The sequence below is a fragment of the Monodon monoceros genome, unplaced genomic scaffold (assembly GCF_005190385.1).
Source record: "Monodon monoceros isolate NGI ecotype Baffin Bay Population unplaced genomic scaffold, NGI_Narwhal_1 Super_Scaffold_13, whole genome shotgun sequence".
Lineage (NCBI taxonomy): Eukaryota > Metazoa > Chordata > Mammalia > Artiodactyla > Monodontidae > Monodon > Monodon monoceros.
Genome location: NW_021703769.1, coordinates 25,964,170 through 25,982,476, shown reverse-complemented (window position 1 = coordinate 25,982,476; position 18,307 = coordinate 25,964,170). Strand labels below are relative to the sequence as shown.

General features: G+C 45.6%; 1 protein-coding gene across 2 annotated transcripts in view; it reads left to right on the top strand.

Annotated features, from left to right (window-relative positions):
• The window catches only part of KIF3B (kinesin family member 3B), a 37,344-nt gene extending 19,037 nt beyond the window's left edge, over positions 1-18,307 (top strand). Inside the window, exons 2-9 of one of the 2 annotated variants that reach the window (XM_029221170.1) lie at positions 1,252-2,721; positions 5,895-5,996; positions 6,211-6,333; positions 6,442-6,560; positions 10,831-10,944; positions 11,636-11,741; positions 14,059-14,237; positions 14,802-18,307. In XM_029221170.1, the coding sequence (XP_029077003.1) occupies positions 1,318-2,721; positions 5,895-5,996; positions 6,211-6,333; positions 6,442-6,560; positions 10,831-10,944; positions 11,636-11,741; positions 14,059-14,237; positions 14,802-14,898 (2,244 nt within the window). In that variant the 5' untranslated portion in view covers positions 1,252-1,317 and the 3' untranslated portion in view covers positions 14,899-18,307. The remainder of the gene's footprint in view (positions 1-1,251; positions 2,722-5,894; positions 5,997-6,210; positions 6,334-6,441; positions 6,561-10,830; positions 10,945-11,635; positions 11,742-14,058; positions 14,238-14,801) is intronic. The other variant, XM_029221172.1, reaches the window with a different exon arrangement.

Sequence of the window (18,307 nt, the reverse complement as noted above, 5' to 3'; positions counted from 1 at the left end):
TAGTTCAGGAGGATACAAATCTAATAACACTCACCTTGTAAGCAGGGAACCGGGTGGCTGGAGAACAGGTAAAGGAGAGAGACCTGTCACCAAAGGGCCTTTTGAGTCAAGAACCATGTGAATTACCTGTTTTTTAAAAACCCTTGCACTGAGGTTTTCGGGAGTTTAAGGTCCTCGTACATACCGCTTTGCTCTGATCTGCTTGCTCCCTACCCCTTCCCAAAGGACCCATTTAATCATACTTGCTTCTGCTCCCTGAGTTTTTCAGCACCAAATGAAGTTCTGTTTTTGGTTTTATTTAAAAATTTCTTAACATCTGTTTTCGTATTTGCATTCAAATTGTATTAAATTTATTGATTGGACAAGTGCTTTCTTTGTAATGTATTACCCCACATCCTTGTTTATTTGAATACATTTTGCACAAGCCATAGTTGATGATTTTAGAATGGAAAAGTATTATCAGTACAAGATAGGAAATTCAAACAGTACAAACAGTTGTATTGTGAAAAGTCATTTTCCTCTCTCTAGACCTCTGAGTGTCATCGGGGCCCGTAGTTCCCCTGCTGAGGCTACCACTGTTACCGCCTTTACATGTATACTTACACTGTAGCATGCATACGTAAACTGTACTATACACGCTGTTCCTCACCTGCGTCTTTCACGTAACGACATATCTTCTTTTAGGATTGCGTTTAGGTTAGCACATTCTCTTTAGTAACTGCCCAGGATTTGTATATATTAAATATATTAAATTTACTTCATCAGTCCCCTCTTGATGGGAATTGGGGTCGCCTGAAATCTGTTGCTACCACAGATGATGCCGCAACACAGATATCCTTCTATCTGTAGGATAAATTCTTAGAAATACAGCTGCTAGATCAAAAGGGACGTGCGTTTTAAATTTAGATAGATAGTTCCAAATGGCTCTGTGCAGGGGTTGTAGTAGTTCCACAGCACGTCAGATTACCCAGGCTTTTATAAAGTTTCCAGCTGCCTCAGCCTGTAGTATAAGATAAAGTATCAGTTGAAGGGAGGACACGCTAGTTAACACTATAGGTGGACTAGTGCTTTTATTTTTCCCACTGCAGCTGGTTAAGATCCCATGAGGAAATATCCGATGTAGTGGAGTTATTAAGTGCAGCTGTCGGAAGGTTGTCAAGACGGAGGGGACCTGGGTGTGTCATGTGCTTTTCAGCAGCCCCCAGTGACAGCTGTACTGTCCTTGCTTACTCTGTTTTGTTTTTCCTATAGGACCCTAGCATTGTGAGACTCACTTTGGATTCACAGCCCTTAAGATCGACCCGGTCAGAGCTCATCATGTCAAAGTTGAAAAGCTCAGAGTCAGTCCGGGTGGTGGTTCGCTGTCGGCCCATGAATGGCAAGGAAAAGGCTGCTTCGTACGACAAGGTGGTGGATGTGGACGTGAAGCTGGGGCAGGTGTCGGTGAAGAACCCCAAGGGAGTGGCCCATGAAATGCCCAAGACCTTCACCTTTGATGCCGTCTACGACTGGAACGCCAAGCAGTTTGAACTCTACGACGAGACGTTCCGACCGCTGGTGGACTCCGTCCTGCAGGGTTTCAACGGGACGATTTTTGCTTATGGACAGACTGGGACTGGGAAAACCTACACGATGGAAGGAGTCCGGGGTGACCCTGAAAAAAGAGGGGTCATCCCTAACTCTTTTGATCACATCTTCACCCATATCTCTCGATCCCAGAATCAACAGTACCTGGTCAGGGCTTCTTACTTAGAGATCTACCAGGAGGAGATCCGAGATCTCCTCTCAAAGGATCAGACCAAAAGGCTTGAGCTCAAGGAGAGGCCGGACACTGGAGTGTACGTGAAAGACCTGTCTTCCTTTGTCACCAAGAGCGTGAAGGAAATAGAGCACGTGATGAATGTGGGGAACCAGAACCGTTCTGTCGGTGCTACCAACATGAACGAGCACAGTTCCCGTTCGCATGCAATTTTTGTCATCACCATCGAATGCAGTGAGGTGGGCCTCGATGGCGAAAACCATATCCGGGTAGGGAAATTGAACCTTGTAGATCTTGCTGGCAGCGAACGGCAGGCCAAGACCGGTGCGCAAGGGGAAAGATTGAAGGAAGCTACCAAGATCAACCTGTCCCTTTCAGCCTTGGGTAACGTCATCTCTGCCCTGGTGGACGGCAAAAGCACTCACATTCCATATCGGGACTCAAAGCTTACCAGGCTCCTCCAAGATTCTCTCGGTGGCAATGCTAAAACTGTGATGGTGGCCAACGTGGGGCCTGCCTCGTACAACGTAGAAGAGACTCTAACCACTCTGAGATACGCCAACCGTGCCAAGAACATTAAGAACAAGCCAAGGGTCAATGAGGACCCTAAGGATGCCCTCCTTCGAGAATTCCAGGAAGAGATTGCTCGGCTCAAGGCCCAGCTAGAAAAACGGTCCATTGGCAGAAGGAAGAGGCGAGAGAAGCGGAGGGAAGGTGGTGGCGGGGGTGGGGGTGGGGAAGAGGAGGAGGAGGAGGGAGAAGAGGGTGAGGACGAAGGGGATGATAAGGATGATTACTGGCGGGAACAGCAAGAAAAACTGGAGATCGAGAAGCGGGCCATTGTAGAGGACCACAGCTTGGTTGCAGAGGAGAAGATGAGGCTGCTGAAGGAGAAGGAGAAAAAGATGGAGGATCTGCGGCGGGAAAAGGATGCTGCCGAGATGCTGGGCGCCAAAATCAAGGTACTGTACCCTGCCTTAGGCGTGGTCTTTTTTCTTTCAAACCTTCTTGTTTTATCCAAAAAAATGATATGAAGGATGGTGTCTCTTTAGGGTTTGTGATACCCAGTGTCCAAGGAACATTTGTTGAATTGGATGAAGAAAAACAATTTTTCTTTGACAGCAATAAGACTAACACCCATGTACCCCCTCCCCCGCCCCGGCCCAGTATGAGAAACAGAACAGCATCCATAGCTTTACAAGCTCTTTGTGTCCCCGCCGCTCAGAGGTAACTGTTATCTTGGTTTTGGTGTTTATTCTTTCCTTGCTTTTCTTTATAGTTTTCCCAAATGTGTATATATATCTCTACATAAAAGATAGTTTTAGTTTCACATAATTTTTATCTTTTATATAAATGGAATCCCACTACTGTGATCTACTTTTATTTGCTAAATGTTATGTTAATGAGAGTTATCCATATCGATGCCTGAAGCTGTGATTCATTCCTTATAATTGTTCTGAGAATTCCGTGGTATTCCATTCTCCTGATAGTGTGGGTTGTTTCTGTTTCTTTCTTTTTTTTTTTTTTTGCCCTGAATTCCTTGTACTTGGCTCCAGGAGAACATGTGTGCGCGAGAGTTTCTTGCCTGACACCGGCAGGTCCTAGGGTGTGTGTGGCTTCAACTTCGCTAGACAGTGACATGTCACTTTCTAACGCGGCCCTGTGAATTGAAGCTTCTACCAGAAGGGTATGAGTCCTGGTTGTTCCTCATCCTTACCAACACTTGTGATTAGCAGACTTGACTTTTTGTATATCTGGTAGATATACACTGGTATCTCCTCGTGGTTTTCATATGCTGTGTCTCTGATTAAGCAAGATACAGAACAGTTCCGTCACCACCCCCCGCCCAGAGGCTCCCTTGCAGTCAACCACTGTGTGGCAGTGGCTGAATTGTATTGTAGAGCGTGGAGGCGCCCCCTGTGAGTGTCCTGAGTGCTCTTTCTGTCCACAGTGTACAACTCCATCAGGCGCCTGGACCCTGGGCTGCCACAGGGCTTTAATGGCAGAAGAGAGTGCAGAGCTAGCTCTGGAAACCTGAGGGTGGCCAACGCCCGACCACAGCCCAGAATTCCTTTGAAGTTCTGTCTTATGGAATTGGTGCAAACTTCAATTTCTACTCTAAGATGTATCTGTGTTTATTAATTTAAAAATGACAAGTGATCTCTTTCTTGCTTCCCCTTCCCCGACCATACGAAGCTGTACTTTATCTGTGGCATCAAAGTAGCCCTTTCACAGAGCTGGGTCCTATTTTACTTCAGAGGCAGGGGTCCTTTCCAAGACTTTCAAGACCTGGTGTGAAAATGGAGTCACATACAACACAATTAGGAGGTAACTGTGTTCCAGGGAGGGGCTTACTATGGGATTCCATTATGTCACTTCACCCCTCCTCACTCCTGCACTTGTGTAACTGGGTGTACCCATGTTTGATTTCCATGCCGTTTTGGTTTTTTTTGCGGTACGCGGGCCTCTCACTGCTGTGGCCCCTCCCGCCGCGGAGCACAGGCTCCGGACGCGCAGGCCCAGCGGCCATGGCCCACGGGCCCAGCTGCCCCGCGGCATGCGGGATCCTCCTGGACTGGGGCACAAACCTGTGTCCCCTGCATCGGCAGGCAGACTCCCAACCACTGCGCCACCAGGGAAGCCCCTCCATGCTGTTTTCTAAGATCACATCTGTTATTCAAGCCCAGGAACCGCCTAGACCCTCTAAACAACCTGGGATATTTGGGCAGCTCTCAGAAGCCTAGTGTGGCAAGACTCAGCATCACCTCAAGGTCACTGTACCTCTTACAAGTTTTATTTATGGGAGAATGACATTACATCTGCCTTTCTCCATCCCTGGATGCTGTAAGATCACAGGAGAAAAGAATTTTAGAGGCGGAAGGGTGTGTGTGGTGAGGGGAGGGTTAGTAATCAGTCCAGCCCCTTTGTTTTGAGAGAAGAGGAAAATTTCAAGCGCTCCCTGAAACATGGCGGCAGGGGTATAAGTTTCTTAAAAGCAAGGTTGTGGGGTTTTTGGATTCCATGCTTTTCAGGTGCAAATCCTTCCCCTGGCTTCAGCCACCACCTAAATGCTGAAGCCTTGCAGTCTGTATAGTCAGCCCAGAGCTGTCTCCTAATATCCCAGCCCGATAGCCTCTGCCTACTGGACATTTCCACGGAGATGCCCGCGGCCACCCAGAGTCCGCTCCTGCCTGCCTTTTCTCAGTCTAGCCAGACTCCGAAGGGTTATCATTGCTAGCTGCTGCCCCTCTCCCGTAAGCCTCTGAATGCTGCCTCTCTCGGACCCATCCACTTTGCTCTCCCCAACCACTGCTGCCCTAGCCCAGGCCTGGACCCTTAAAACTGCCTCCTGTCTGCTCTCCTTGCACCCAGCCTGCCCTTTTCCAGTTATTCTTCCTGTCGCAGGGGAGTTTTGTTTCTAAAACACAAGTGTGATTTTGTACCCTAACGCTCAAAGGACACGTCCGTGGTTCCTGCGGTTCTCAGGGTCAAGCTTAGTCTCCCTTAACAGGGCTTGGAGGTTTTTGAATTGACCCCTGATTGCTTTGCCAACTTCATGTATCACCACTCCCTACCCTACCCTCTGAAAAAAATTTTTTTTCTTAGCTAATTCCTTGAGACAGGAAGCTTTCCCTGACTCCCTCCAAAAGCCAGAATTCTCTCCCTCCAGTGTGCCTCTCCCCTTATTACTCGGTCTTTTCCTCCTGATGGGATCCGACTCCATAGGGTAAGAGGCCGCTTGCTTGTCTGTGGCCCTCAGTGGACTCTCAGCTTTGTGATTTGTATTTACAGCTGCATCCTCAGTGCCTAGCACATAGGAGGTGCTTAATAGGTTCTTAGTGGGGTCAAATACTTTGTACAAACAAACCCAAACTGTGTTTTTTAAAAAGAAAGCTGCAATTCATGTATGTCTGGGGAAGCTGTATCTTCAGTGTTTCCAAGATAAAGCCCCCAGTGAAGCGGCCTCAGCCCCACCCGTGATGGGAAGGGTACAGCTGAGCACACTATATTTTCCCCCAGAGTTCATCCCCTTGGGCTCAGTCCTGAGCTCTTTATCTTTCATGGGCTTCCCTGTGAGGAGCTGTGTTCTGAGGGAGACCGCTCATCAGATGGATTCTACTTTTTCCTCACAAAGGCCATGGAGAGTAAGCTGCTTGTTGGAGGAAAAAATATAGTAGATCATACAAACGAACAGCAGAAAATCCTGGAGCAGAAACGGCAGGAGATTGCAGAGCAGGTAACTTTTCATGCCTTTTTGGAGAGAATGGTGTGGGGTGAGGTGTGTTAATGCGACAGAGCGAATATCTCTTGTATTAGACTCTTCAAAGGGAACGGAACTGAAGTGTGTCAGCCCCTTCCTGGCGGGAGACCCTGATCTGGAGCCCCCAGCCCCATATTCTTGTATAGACCTTGTCTCTAGGCACACTGATCGATTTTGCGATGTTGCTCAGAAACGTCGAGAAAGAGAAATCCAGCAACAGATGGAAAGCCGCGACGAGGAGACCTTGGAACTGAAAGAGACGTACAGCTCATTGCAGCAAGAGGTGGACATCAAGACCAAGAAGCTCAAAAAGGTATGAAAGAAACGAGGCCAGGCAGAGGTGCCTTGAGGCTTGGGGCAGAGGGAGAACTCTGTTGTCCAGAGGGCTGCCCCTCTCACCTGCCTCTCCTGTCGGTTCCAGCTCTTCTCCAAGCTTCAGGCAGTGAAGGCAGAGATCCATGACCTCCAAGAAGAGCACATCAAGGAGCGGCAGGAGCTGGAACAGACACAGAATGAGCTCACCCGGGAGCTGAAACTCAAGTAAGGTCTGGGCCTTCCAGGGCTCCCCTAGCACTTGCTGGGTTGCTGTGTGTTCAGTCAGAAACACACCCCTGAGGACAGGGCCCTACTTCTCTCCACCCCATCTCCTGCCACCTTGTCTGTCTTCTGTTTATTCCAAAGAAAGTTATTTTCTGTCTCTGGGTCCCATCTGTTAACTGAGATGATCTCCAAGTTCCTATCCACTCTACCTTCCTGCCTTTAAAGAAGGCTTCTATCTATTGATAAAAGGGAATCTTTTATTAACTAGAATTTTCTGAATGGTATAATGAACAGCCAAATACCCATCACCCAGATTCCATGATAAACAATCTTTTGTCTTCTATCTTTCATAAAAATATTTTAAAGCAAATCTTACCTCATGTTATCTCGTTCCTGTATACCTACATACATGACCACAGTGCTTTTCTTTAAAAAACCTTTATTGAGATATAATTCACATACCATACAATTCACCTGTTTAAAGTATACAAGTCATTTGTTTTTCTGGCTGTGCCGCGTGGCTCGCAGTATCTCAGTTTCCTGACTAGGGATTGAACCTGGGCCCCGGCACTGAAAGCCCGAAATCCTACCCACTGAGCCACCAGGGAACTCCCCTACAAGTCATTAAAAAAAAATACATTTACAGGGTTGTAAAGTCATCACCACAATCTAATTTTAGAATATCTGTGTGTGCCCCCCGCCCCCACCCAAAGAAACCCTGTACCAATTATCAGTCACTCCTCATTACCGCCTACCCCAGCCTAATAACTACTGGTCTACTTTCTGTCTCCATAAATTTGCCTATTCTTGACCTTTCATATAAATGGAATTATACAATATGTGGTCTTTTGTGACTGGTTTCTTTCAATTAACATGCTCTCGGGGTCATCCATGTTGTAGCATGTTAGCACTTCATTCTTTTTAATGGCTGAACAATATGGTATTGTATGGATATTCCACATTTTTTCCATTCATTAGTTGATGGACATTTGGGTTGTTCCTACCTTTCAGTTATAATGAATAATGCTGCTGTGAACATGTGTGTACAAGTTTTATTGTGGACTTAGGTTTGCAATTCTCTTAGGTTATCCAAGAGTGTTACAGTTTTAGGTCTTACCTTTAGGTCTGCGATCCATTTTGAGTTAATTTCTTGTAAAGTCTGAGGTATGGTTCCAAATGCATTCTTTTGTATGTGGCTATCCAGTTGTTCCAGCACCATTTGTTGCAAAGGCTCTTCTTTCATTGTCTTTGCACCCTTGCTGAAAATCAGTTGACCATAAATGTAAGGGTTTATTTCTGAATTCTCAGTATTGTTCGATTGAGCTGTATGTCTGTCCTTACGCCATTACCATACTGTCTTGATTACTGTAACTTTGTAGTAAGTTTTTAAATGAGGAAATGTGAGTCTTCCAACTTTGTTGTTCTTTTTCAAGATTCTTTGTGGCTATTCAGGGTCCCTTACATTTCCATATAAACTTTAAGATTGGCTTTTCAATTTCTGCAAAAAAAAAAAGCCAGCTGGGGTTTTGATAGGGACTGTGTTGACTGTATAGATCAATTTGGAGAGTATTGTCATCTTAACAGTATTAAGTATTACGATCCATGAACATGGGATGTCTTTACATTTATGTAAACCTTCTTTAATTTCTGTCAAGAATGTTTATAGTTTTCAGTGCAGTCTTCACACCTCTTTTGTTAGATTTATACCTAAGTATTTTATTTTTATGATGCTATTGTATATGGAATTGTTTTCTTAATTTTATTTTCAGAATGTTTATTGCTAGTGTAGTGTAGAAGAAATAAAATAGATTTTTGCGTACGTAATGATATCTTTCCACCTAACAAAATTAACATTGTTTCTCTTGTACCCTGTCCATATTCAGATTTTCTTGGTTTGTTAATATTAAGATCTACATAAGAACCACATATGGCATTTGGTTATTATGTCTCTTAAGCTTATTTTAATCTGGAGCAATCCTTTTTCCTGTTAAAAACTTTTTTTCATAGTTGACTTGTTGAAAAGTCTAGGGCAGATAGCCTATAGAAACATCCCACGCTCTGGATTTGTCAGTCTGCTTCTTCACAGTGCCGTTTAACTTGTGGCTCTATCTCCCTTACTTCTCTGTAACTGGAAGTGAGCGCTCAACCTTGGATGCGTACCAAAATCACCTGAGGAGTTTTTAAAAATAGTGATGCTTGGGTCCCTGCTAAGAGATTCTAATTTCATTGGTCTAGGGCAGTGGTCCTTAAACTTTCAGCAGGCACCAGATCATCCGAAGGGCTTGTTAAATGCAGATTGCTGGGCCCCACACCCAGAGAATCTGATTCAGTATGTCTGGGGTGGGGCCTGAGCATTTGCATTCACAAGTACCAGCTGTTGCTCCTGCTGGTTTGGTGAACACACTTTGAGAACCGTTGATCTCTCATGAGGTTCGGCTAAAATATTGTAACTGCTGTTGATGTGCAGCCTGCCTTGAGAACCACTGAGCTAATGGTTTCAGCCAGCAATGATCTTTGTTTGGCTGCATTATTTCATTAGGGGTTTTGCAAAATGATGTTTTTTTAATATCGGTTCTTCCACCACATCTGCTCGAAGTTTTCTTTAAAGAGGAACTTTCCAGGAGACTTCCCTGGTGGTCCAGTGGTTAAGACTACACGTTTCCACTCCAGAGGACACAGATTCAATCCCTGGTCGGGGAACTAAGATCCTACATGCCACGAGGCGTGGTCAAAAAAAAAAAGAGGAACTTTTCAAAGAGATTCTTTTAATGTTTAAGTTTTAAATTTGGAAAGGAGCCCTTAATATTAAATGTGTGTGTCAGTCCTCTTTCTAGGCATGTACACCTAGAAAAAAGGTCAGAACAAAATATGCCAAAATAATAAGAGTATCTCTGGGTGGTGAAATTGTGTGTAATTGTATTTCTTACATTTTCTAATGTATAAATAGGACCTTTAAAATCAGAAAGAAAAAAATATATATATATGTTATAAAAAATAGTTTCTTAAATATCAAATAAAGAGAAAATTTCTTCTCTCCAAAATATTTTTTCTTTAAGGAAGCCATTTTCATTGCTATGTCTCTTATTAATATCTTTTAAAAAAATTATTATTATTATTATATATATTTTTGGCTGTGTTGGGTGTTTGTTGCTGCACTCGGGCTTTCTCTAATTGCGGGGAGCGGGGCCTAGTCTTCGGTGCGGTGTGTGAGCTTCTCATTGCGGTGGCTTCTCTCGTTGCAGAGCATGGACTCTAGGTGCGTGGGCTTCAGTAGTTGTGGCGCACGGGCTCAGTAGTTGTGGCGCACAGGCTCAGTAGTTGTGGCTTGCAGGCTCTAGAGCGTAGGCTCAGTAGTTGTGGCTCACGGGCTTAGTTGCTCTGCAGCATGTGGGATCTTCCCGGACCAGGGCTTGAACCCGTATCCCCTGCATTGGCAGTCGGATTCTTAACCACTGAGCCACCAGAGAAGTCCCTCTAATTAATATCTTTTGAATAAACAGCGAGTCAGCCCGTTTCTCATAGCACCCTACACCTCTGTGGTGTTTGTTTTGTGTCTCTCCCACGTTAACACCCCTTTGGCATTGTTCTATCCTGAGGTTTTGAAAGAGTGAACACAGAGAGGGGGCAGGAGGTCGTCATCACCATGGAGAGACACAACCCAGTGGGTTCCAGTTTCATTGTTTGCCATGTTCCCTGGGTGCTTCTTAGGCAGAGACTCTTCTCAGGAATGGTCTTCATTCTCAGGGGTCTAAGGGACTGAAATCCATCTCGTTCTGCTCTTTGTTCTGGTGATTAGAATGTGGAGTTCTCCACCTTGGGCAACAATGCATAGGATTGGAGGAAGGCAGTTTAATTTCTAACCTGTTTTCAGCATTTTGGAAGTTAACGAGCTGGCTTAGCAGTACCAGTGGCCCTCCCAAAATACGTCACTTAGCACGTGTTCACTCCAGCGTAGCCCAGGCATTGCCTTCCTCTTTAGTCCTTTCACCTCCTCAAGCTGCTACTCCTTGGGCGTAAGTGACCTTTCCATATTCCTAGGACAGACCTGTCAGCATACCTAAGAGTGTTTGTCTATCTCAGGCAGAACCAAGTGTCATTCATATCTGTAAACCAGCTCTTTGTATGAGGCTAGGCCCATAGTACCTGCTCAGTAAATGTTTGCTGAGTGACTTGACCCTTACCTATTACTTACTTCACGTGGGACCAGATAGCCAACACCCCTTTCGTATTCTTTCTCCATCTATTCACCCATGTATGTGTGCTCTTACAGGCATCTTATTATAGAAAACTTCATCCCTTTGGAAGAAAAAAGTAAAATTATGAATAGATCCTTCTTTGATGAAGAGGAAGATCATTGGAAATTACATCCTATAACCAGACTGGAGTAAGTCACAAATGACTTCAAGTAGACTTTAAGGTGGGGAGGAGGGAAAGAATGTTGATAAGCTGGGCTTGGCCAGAGAGCTATGGTAAGAACACAGTTTGATCCATTTAAACTTGGAGCCAATTGCAGGTCTTTGTGGCTGCCATAAGTGCATGAGGTAAAAGTTTGGTGATGAGTATGGTATTAGGAATTGGGAGATTTTATCACAGTGAACTAATGACCTTTCCCAAGTTCCTGCTTTTCAGCTCCCCCAGCTGTCAAGTGAAACTGCTCGGCCAAGGGAGGGGCGGTACATAGGTGTTCTCTTACGTGTCAGTCTGGCAATGTGGAGAAGGATTCTCAGTCTGCATCTGGATTCCGCTGGAAAGATGGCAGATGTCTGCTAAGGCTGCGGGGGTGGAGAGTGTCTACAGCTAGGCTTCGTGCCTGCTGTCGAAGAACTGGAGGATGACTCAGGGCCCTTCCAGCTTGAGAGATGCGTGACGCTCACACTTGAATCAGAAAGCCACTCCAGCAGAAAATATAAGCAGCTCCTGCCCCGTTTACATGTCAGCCTTCAGTCCAGGGAGTTCCTTGCTTCGGGTTCTAGCTAAAGAAGGCTCAGTTTTCTGAGTGCTGGTTGCACAGTACCGATCCTGGGACTGTGGAACACACTCCAGCCAGGGCTTTGACCACCACAGTCCATTTCCAGGAGTCCACAGATGATGAAGCGGCCGGTATCAGCTGTGGGATACAAGAGACCATTGAGCCAGCACGCGAGAATGTCCATGATGATTCGCCCAGAGGCTCGATACAGGGTGAGAGGATTGTACTCGCGTTTCTCTCTCCTCTCTCTCAGAAGAGATTAGATTTATGTAAACCCTTAGGCACCGGTCTGCAAAGTCACAGTTTGTATCCTTTTTCCAGAGGGACCTGAGGACAGTAATATTAATAATAACAATTATAACAAATAATAGATAAGTATAATTAATAAATAACAAATGATAATAAATAAAAAGGTAAAAGAGAATGAGATTTAGCAAATCAGGAGGGAAGGAGGAGAGTCCAAACATACTGTCCACGTAGCCAATAATGAGCTTCAGAATGGCCTCGCGGGGAGATGGGAAGGAAAGTAGATGTCTAGTAACAGGAGATGGAAATGCGTTAAAGAGCTGGCGGTCCTTCCGTCTAACATAATGTGTGTGAGTCAAGTAGTTATTTGAAGTGACATAATTGATGACTGTTTAATGACTCAAACATATTTTACAATAAAAACACCGTACAGGCTTCTATTGATAAGCACTTGCTGTGTGCCGGGCACTGTACTTGGCACTTGGCTGCTTTCTCTAATTGAGCCCTCTCACCTGCTCTGTCCGCTCAGTGCTGTGGCTCAAAGGTCAGGTAGCTGGTAAGTGGATGAATCAGGAGACACATGTGTTTTTAAGTTATAGAGCAATTGGTACTGGAAGTGTATCTATGAATTGAAAAATCTGGTGCGAAGTAGATCAGAATGTGAACTGGTTGTCGCTGGTTAATGGAAGTGAACTCATTTAAAATTTTCTTTTTGCTTATCTGTATTTTCTAACTGTCAGTGGGGAACTGGTATGACTTTTATTTATTTATCTATTTAGGCCACACTCTGTGGCTTATGGGATCTTAGTTCCCCGACCAGGGATCGAACCTGGACCACAGCAATGAAAGCACCAAGTCCTAACCGCTGGACCACCAGGGGATTCCCTGTATTACGTTTATAATGAAAGATTTTCACTTAAAAAATTTTAAATGTTTTTGAATCTCCCTTAGCAGCCAGAGCAAAACAGATAGGATTAGTTAGCTCCTCAGGCACTGTTCTTCCTGGCATTGAGTTATTTTACATAAAGAAAACGAAAGCAAAAAAGATGTATTAGGTGAGGTTTTATGTAGTGGAGGATGAGTGATGTGTCACACAATCCTCAGAAACTTTTTTCTAGCAGTTTCAGAGAGTGCCGGTTATTTCATGTCTTAAGCCAAAAACATGATTTTAAAGCCTGCAAGTCAAATATGTAGGTTTCCAGGTGGCTTACCTTGATCTAAAGGTAGAATTTAAAGCAGTGGCTCTCAGATGATTTTTAGCAGTGGACCGGCTCCATAAGAGAAATGTTATGCAGTATCTCAACATATAAAATTGATCAGTGGAGCCACCCCATTCTTTCCCCCACCTTCTCCCAGCTGGGGCCCCTCGTGCCCCCTCTGGGGCCCTGGGGCTTGAACTCCACTGCGTGGGAGGAGCTAGAGGGGAAGATGTAGAACCATGGGTGTTCTTCCCTCTTCACACTCAACTTGGTATTTAGGAGCTAGGTAAAGGCCCACCGCGGGATATCAAGTGAGGGAATCTATCTCCAAGGCCAGTTATGAGGCAGGGCCCAGTCTGATTTTTAAAATGTGGTAATAAGCACATATACTGCCAAACACACACCCTCCACATATATACACCATACCTGCCTCCTTCCCTCTGCAACCAAAAAGTTCATCAAAGCTGCCGTAGGTGGGGAGATTATTGGTGACTACTATTTTCTCCTGCGTATCTTTTTGTATTTTCACATTGTCTACAATAAATGGGTTCTACTTAATTTATTCTTTTCCCCTGATTATTCCCCTTAGGATAGAATACATGTTCATTGGGTGTTTTTTTGTTTTTTTTTTTTTTTAAAAAAGAAAAAAAGGAAAGTAAGGCTTCCCTGGTGGCGCAGCGGTTGAGAGTCCGCCTGCCGATGCAGGGGACACGGGTTCGTGCCCCGGTTCGGGAGGATCCCACATGCCGCGGAGCGGCTGGGCCCGTGAGCCATGGCCGCTGAGCCTGCGCGTCTGGAGCCTGTGCTCAGCAACGGGAGAGGCCACAACAGTGAGAGGCCCACGTACTGCAAAAAAAAAAAAAAAAAAAAAAAGGAAAATAGAGAAAAGCATAGAGAAGAAAATAAAAATCATCTGTAATTGCACCAGGAAGAAAGTTATAAAACTACATCACTTCTTCCAGGCGGGCCCTTGGTAGGCTTTGAGTAGCATGCAATTTGCGGTTCTGTTCTTGGGTTTAGATTGCTTGAACTTCCTTTGTGTGACTGGAGGCCATCCTAGCTGGTCTTTGCTCTGCTTCTGCAGGCAGAAAACATCGTGCTGCTGGAGCTGGACATGCCCAGCCGGACCACCAGAGATTACGAGGGGCCCGCCATTGCCCCCAAAGTCCAGGCCGCGTTGGATGCGGCTCTGCAGGATGAAGATGAGATACAGGTGGACGCATCATCCTTTGAAAGCACTGCAAATAAGAAACCCAAGGCCAGGTGAGTGGCTTTTGGTGACCTATGTTCGAACAGAACATGTTTGAACAAGGACAAATGAGGGGAGAGTGTGGCAAAAGTGCTTGTTTATCATGGAAGTAAGTGGCAGAGCCCGAGTTAACCTAGGTCTATCTGAATCCACAACCCAGGCTCTGAGCCTCAGTTTAAATGACCAAGGATTTAATTTGGTGCTAAATTAGAAATTCTATCTTATTAAATTCTGGATTTGAAATTTAAGGAAAATAATTGAGTGAAAAACCAAAAAAGGAGTGAATTCTACCTGCAAACTTAGTATTTTTTACCAATTTGGAGAAGACAGTCAAAATATGATTTTAATGGAATAACAATTGCTGGGAATCAGAGGCCCTCCCCTGAGATCTCACTCCTCCGTTAGCAGGTTGTGTTGGCCATTGAAGAGGGGCAAGCTGTGCCAGTCTCTGGTGGTTTTACAGTTGAAAGTCCACTGAGGCAAGGCCACCCTGAGATGTAATGGCATTGGATGGGAAAGGAATCTGATCTGTGTCAGAGACGGGATGTGTAATGTACGTATGTGCTTGACTTTTGCAGACCTAAAAGTGGAAGGAAGTCGGGATCCTCCTCCTCTTCCTCAGGAACCCCCGCATCTCAGCTTTATCCACAGTCTCGGGGGCTGGTTCCAAAGTAAACCCACTTCCTCCTCTCCCAGAGTATAAACAGCGTTTGCCTTCTGAGAGAAGAGACAAGCAAAAACCCGCAGAGAGGACTCGAGCCCAAACTCAGAACCATTCCCCTGGGGGGGAGCGATGGCCTCTTTGCAGATTAACCAACTTAATCTGGTTGAAACATGCTGGTCATAATCTGGCACTCAGCTCCTCTGGGAACCGTCCTTTAATTAGCATCTCAGAAATGCATGGGTAAGGTAAAGCGCGATAGCCGAAGTGGAAAGCAAGAGAATGACCAGTGACCTTGCTTCCCTTCTCCCTTGCCTCCTTCTCCTCTCCCTTCCCTTGCCCTCCCACCCTCTCCCCTCTCCTTTCTAGCCTGTTCTTTACACTGGGCTCCCTTCTTGTTGAACAATAGGGCAGAATCAGGAGTCACCTTAGCAGGACCAAGTCTTTGGAGGCTCAGGATAAAATGATACTGAGGTTGGAAAGCGAAAGCCCTAGAACTTGAACAGGTGCTTGTTTTTGTAGGTAGAAATGAGAAATCTCATTTGGAGCCAAGCCTCCGAGGGGCACGGTCCATGCCCCTCAGTAAGAAGTGGATCTCCCTCTGGGATCTGCTGAAGGAGCAGATGTTTTTCGAGGAAGCTACCGACTTCTGCTCCAGAAGGATTCAATGTCAGAGGCAATAGAAATAACATTCCCTTTGCCTCCTTGGAGAGTTTAGGGAAACGGCTTCTTTAAAACCTCAAAACCATGACCATCTTGTCAAAGACATAAATCTGTAAGTTGATGCCATGTCCATACACCGTGTCACTTTACTCTTCATTTGTCACCATTTTCCCTATGCACGCATGCTCTGAGCATCCCTGCCTGGGCCCATCCTCTGCCTCCAGAGCATGCTCTGCAGTGGGCCTGATTTGTGGGAGAAGGGAGGCTGGCTCTGCCTTCTCTGATGGGACGAGAGCTGGGGGGACGAGACACATAGTGGCACTTTTGCATCCCCCGTTTTGTTCCGTATTTGCGTAGAGAGCATTGGGGTGACTAGGCAGGTCAAGAGTCAAGAGGCTTGGTGCATTGGCAAGGGAAGGCATAACAGATGGATGCAGAGGAATCCTGCCTGCCTTCAGCGGAAAACTCACCTAATCCTAGAACTGTGGCTCTTCTCAGGCAGAGCCAAAGGTGGTGGCGAGGTGTGGCTGTGCGATCGCATAGGCTCAGAGGAGAGAGTTAGGAATTTCCGTTTACATATACTAGTTTGGTTTGTAAGTTTTAGTTCTTTGTATTATTGAAATTCAAAGCTTCATTTTACGTTGGTCATTAGGTGAATGTTACTCATTTCCCCCTAAGAGAAGCTCATAAATGTGTGCGGGTGTGCAAGCACAAGCTTCCAGTGTGTCTGCGTGTGTTTGTGAGAGAGAGAGAGATCAAGAACTTGCCCGACTTTAGAAATACGCTGCGGTGCAGTTGTTGCCTTTTGTCTGTATTAAAGGCCCGTTGAATGGTTGATCCAGGCTGGAAGCTCCCACGTTGGTGTCTGAGTCCACGAGCCAAGCCTGAGGGGACAACGTGCGTCCCCAGTCGGCCACACCGGCGCACCTTGCTGGCACGGTGCCTCGGGAAGGTGGCGACTCAGGTGGGCCTTGAGTTATACTTTAACTTAGCTGCTCAGTTCCCAGGGCACATTTCTGGATCAGAACCCGTGGGAAAGAGGAGGTACCAAGTGCAATGTCTTAGTGCTCTACAAATGGAGCTCTGTCGTCTGACAGCTTGTCTCCTTTTTATAACCATTCTTTCTGAACCCAGGGCCCTTTTCAGCAATTCGCAGAGCATAATGGAGGCATCCCTCATCTTTCTCGGGATCAAACTCGGCTTCTTTATTATTTACTAAGAATTTACCTGTTTGAACAGAAACCAGATAATGGGTGGGTAGCCTAAGATGGTGACCTGCCGGTTACACCTCTCTCTTGCACCACATTTCCTCGAAGCTAGTCTGAATTCTCTAGGCTGAACATATCCATTTGGCAAATCTGAGAATTGAAAATTGCAGATAACACTGTAGCTGAATACTGATGTCTCGAGGTGGCTGTTCTGACCATAGGTGATTGAGTGACCATAGAACTTTTCTAAGAAGGCAAAAGAAGAAAGCCAAGTTGACAGGCAGGATTATGAAAACAGGCTTGCCTTGTACTTGGCTGTGTTCATCTGGTGGTCTGTGAAACAAAGTAGAAGAACCCCTGGGTGGAGGTGAAGCCGTCCCGTCCCAGAGCAGTCTCCGGTGCTTTTCTTCTCTCAAAATGGATCCGAGAAATGTTCGAATAGAGTAGACAGTAGAATGTCTTGCTGCCGCCGGAAAGCTGCTGCTTTGGGCTCTGAATTGAGCCAAATGTGTAGACCTACCAAGTCGACTGAGGGACCTGGTTTTCACGTCTGTAGTCATGCTAGAATGTTCCAAGCCATCTGAGGGCCTTCAAGTCAGCAGCAGCTAATGAAGTCTGGCAGCAAGTCTAACAGGATCTAAGAAGCTCATCTGAGAGAAGGAGTTTGAGACGGAGTGTGCAACCCCCCTCAGTGAGGCCCCCTTTTGCTCTGATTGGTAGGAATGTATCTGGCTTCAGATTTCAAATCCCATGTCTCCCAGGCCCCTGGATTCAGAACCCAAGGCCACAAATCATAGGCATGAAGCACTTTCTTAAGACTCCGCCCTAATATTGGATTGTCCTCTGTCGAATGCCTGCATGCTGCTTGAATCTCACCACCCGCACCTCCACGACCAAGGGCGTAGGAGAGTTCTGCAGCTCAGACGTGGGCCATGCCCCACTTCTGTCTGACTCTTGTAAGTCCTCCTTCACTGAATGTAGAATCGTTGCCAGGTTTCTGAGAAGCGTAGATTCCCTGTTAACGTGGGATATCAGTTCTGTCTCACATTTCCCACTTGAGGTCGAGGCTCACTGCAAACAACGCCTTGGGCCATCTCAGCGCCATCAGTGGACGAAAAGGGGGTTATTAATATTCTCTGAAAGCCATAATGGGAATGCTCAGAGGGACCTGGATAAGAAGAGTGGGCCTGGCTATTGTCTGTCATGCAGGGTTTTGTCTTGTACTGTTCAGAAACCTGCCCCCCTTCTCCCCACCCTTGTTTCTTGAATGAAATGCTTTTGAGGTTATTTATGAAAGGAGTGATCCTGGGGCAGGCAGGAGGCAGTGGGCTTTATGGCTCTTTGGAGTTACTATTGATCTTGACCTTCTCTTTGGCTACCTTTAGACAAAGAATATGCCAATACTTGGGGCTCTAATTTTACAACTCATATTTATTTGTATCATCTCTTTGTCTAGGAATGTAAAAGTGATTCTAAACTAAGATGTGTAATAAAAATCAGTCAGATTTATTGTACTTACAAAAAGGTGTCCTCATAAATGACTAACGTTTTT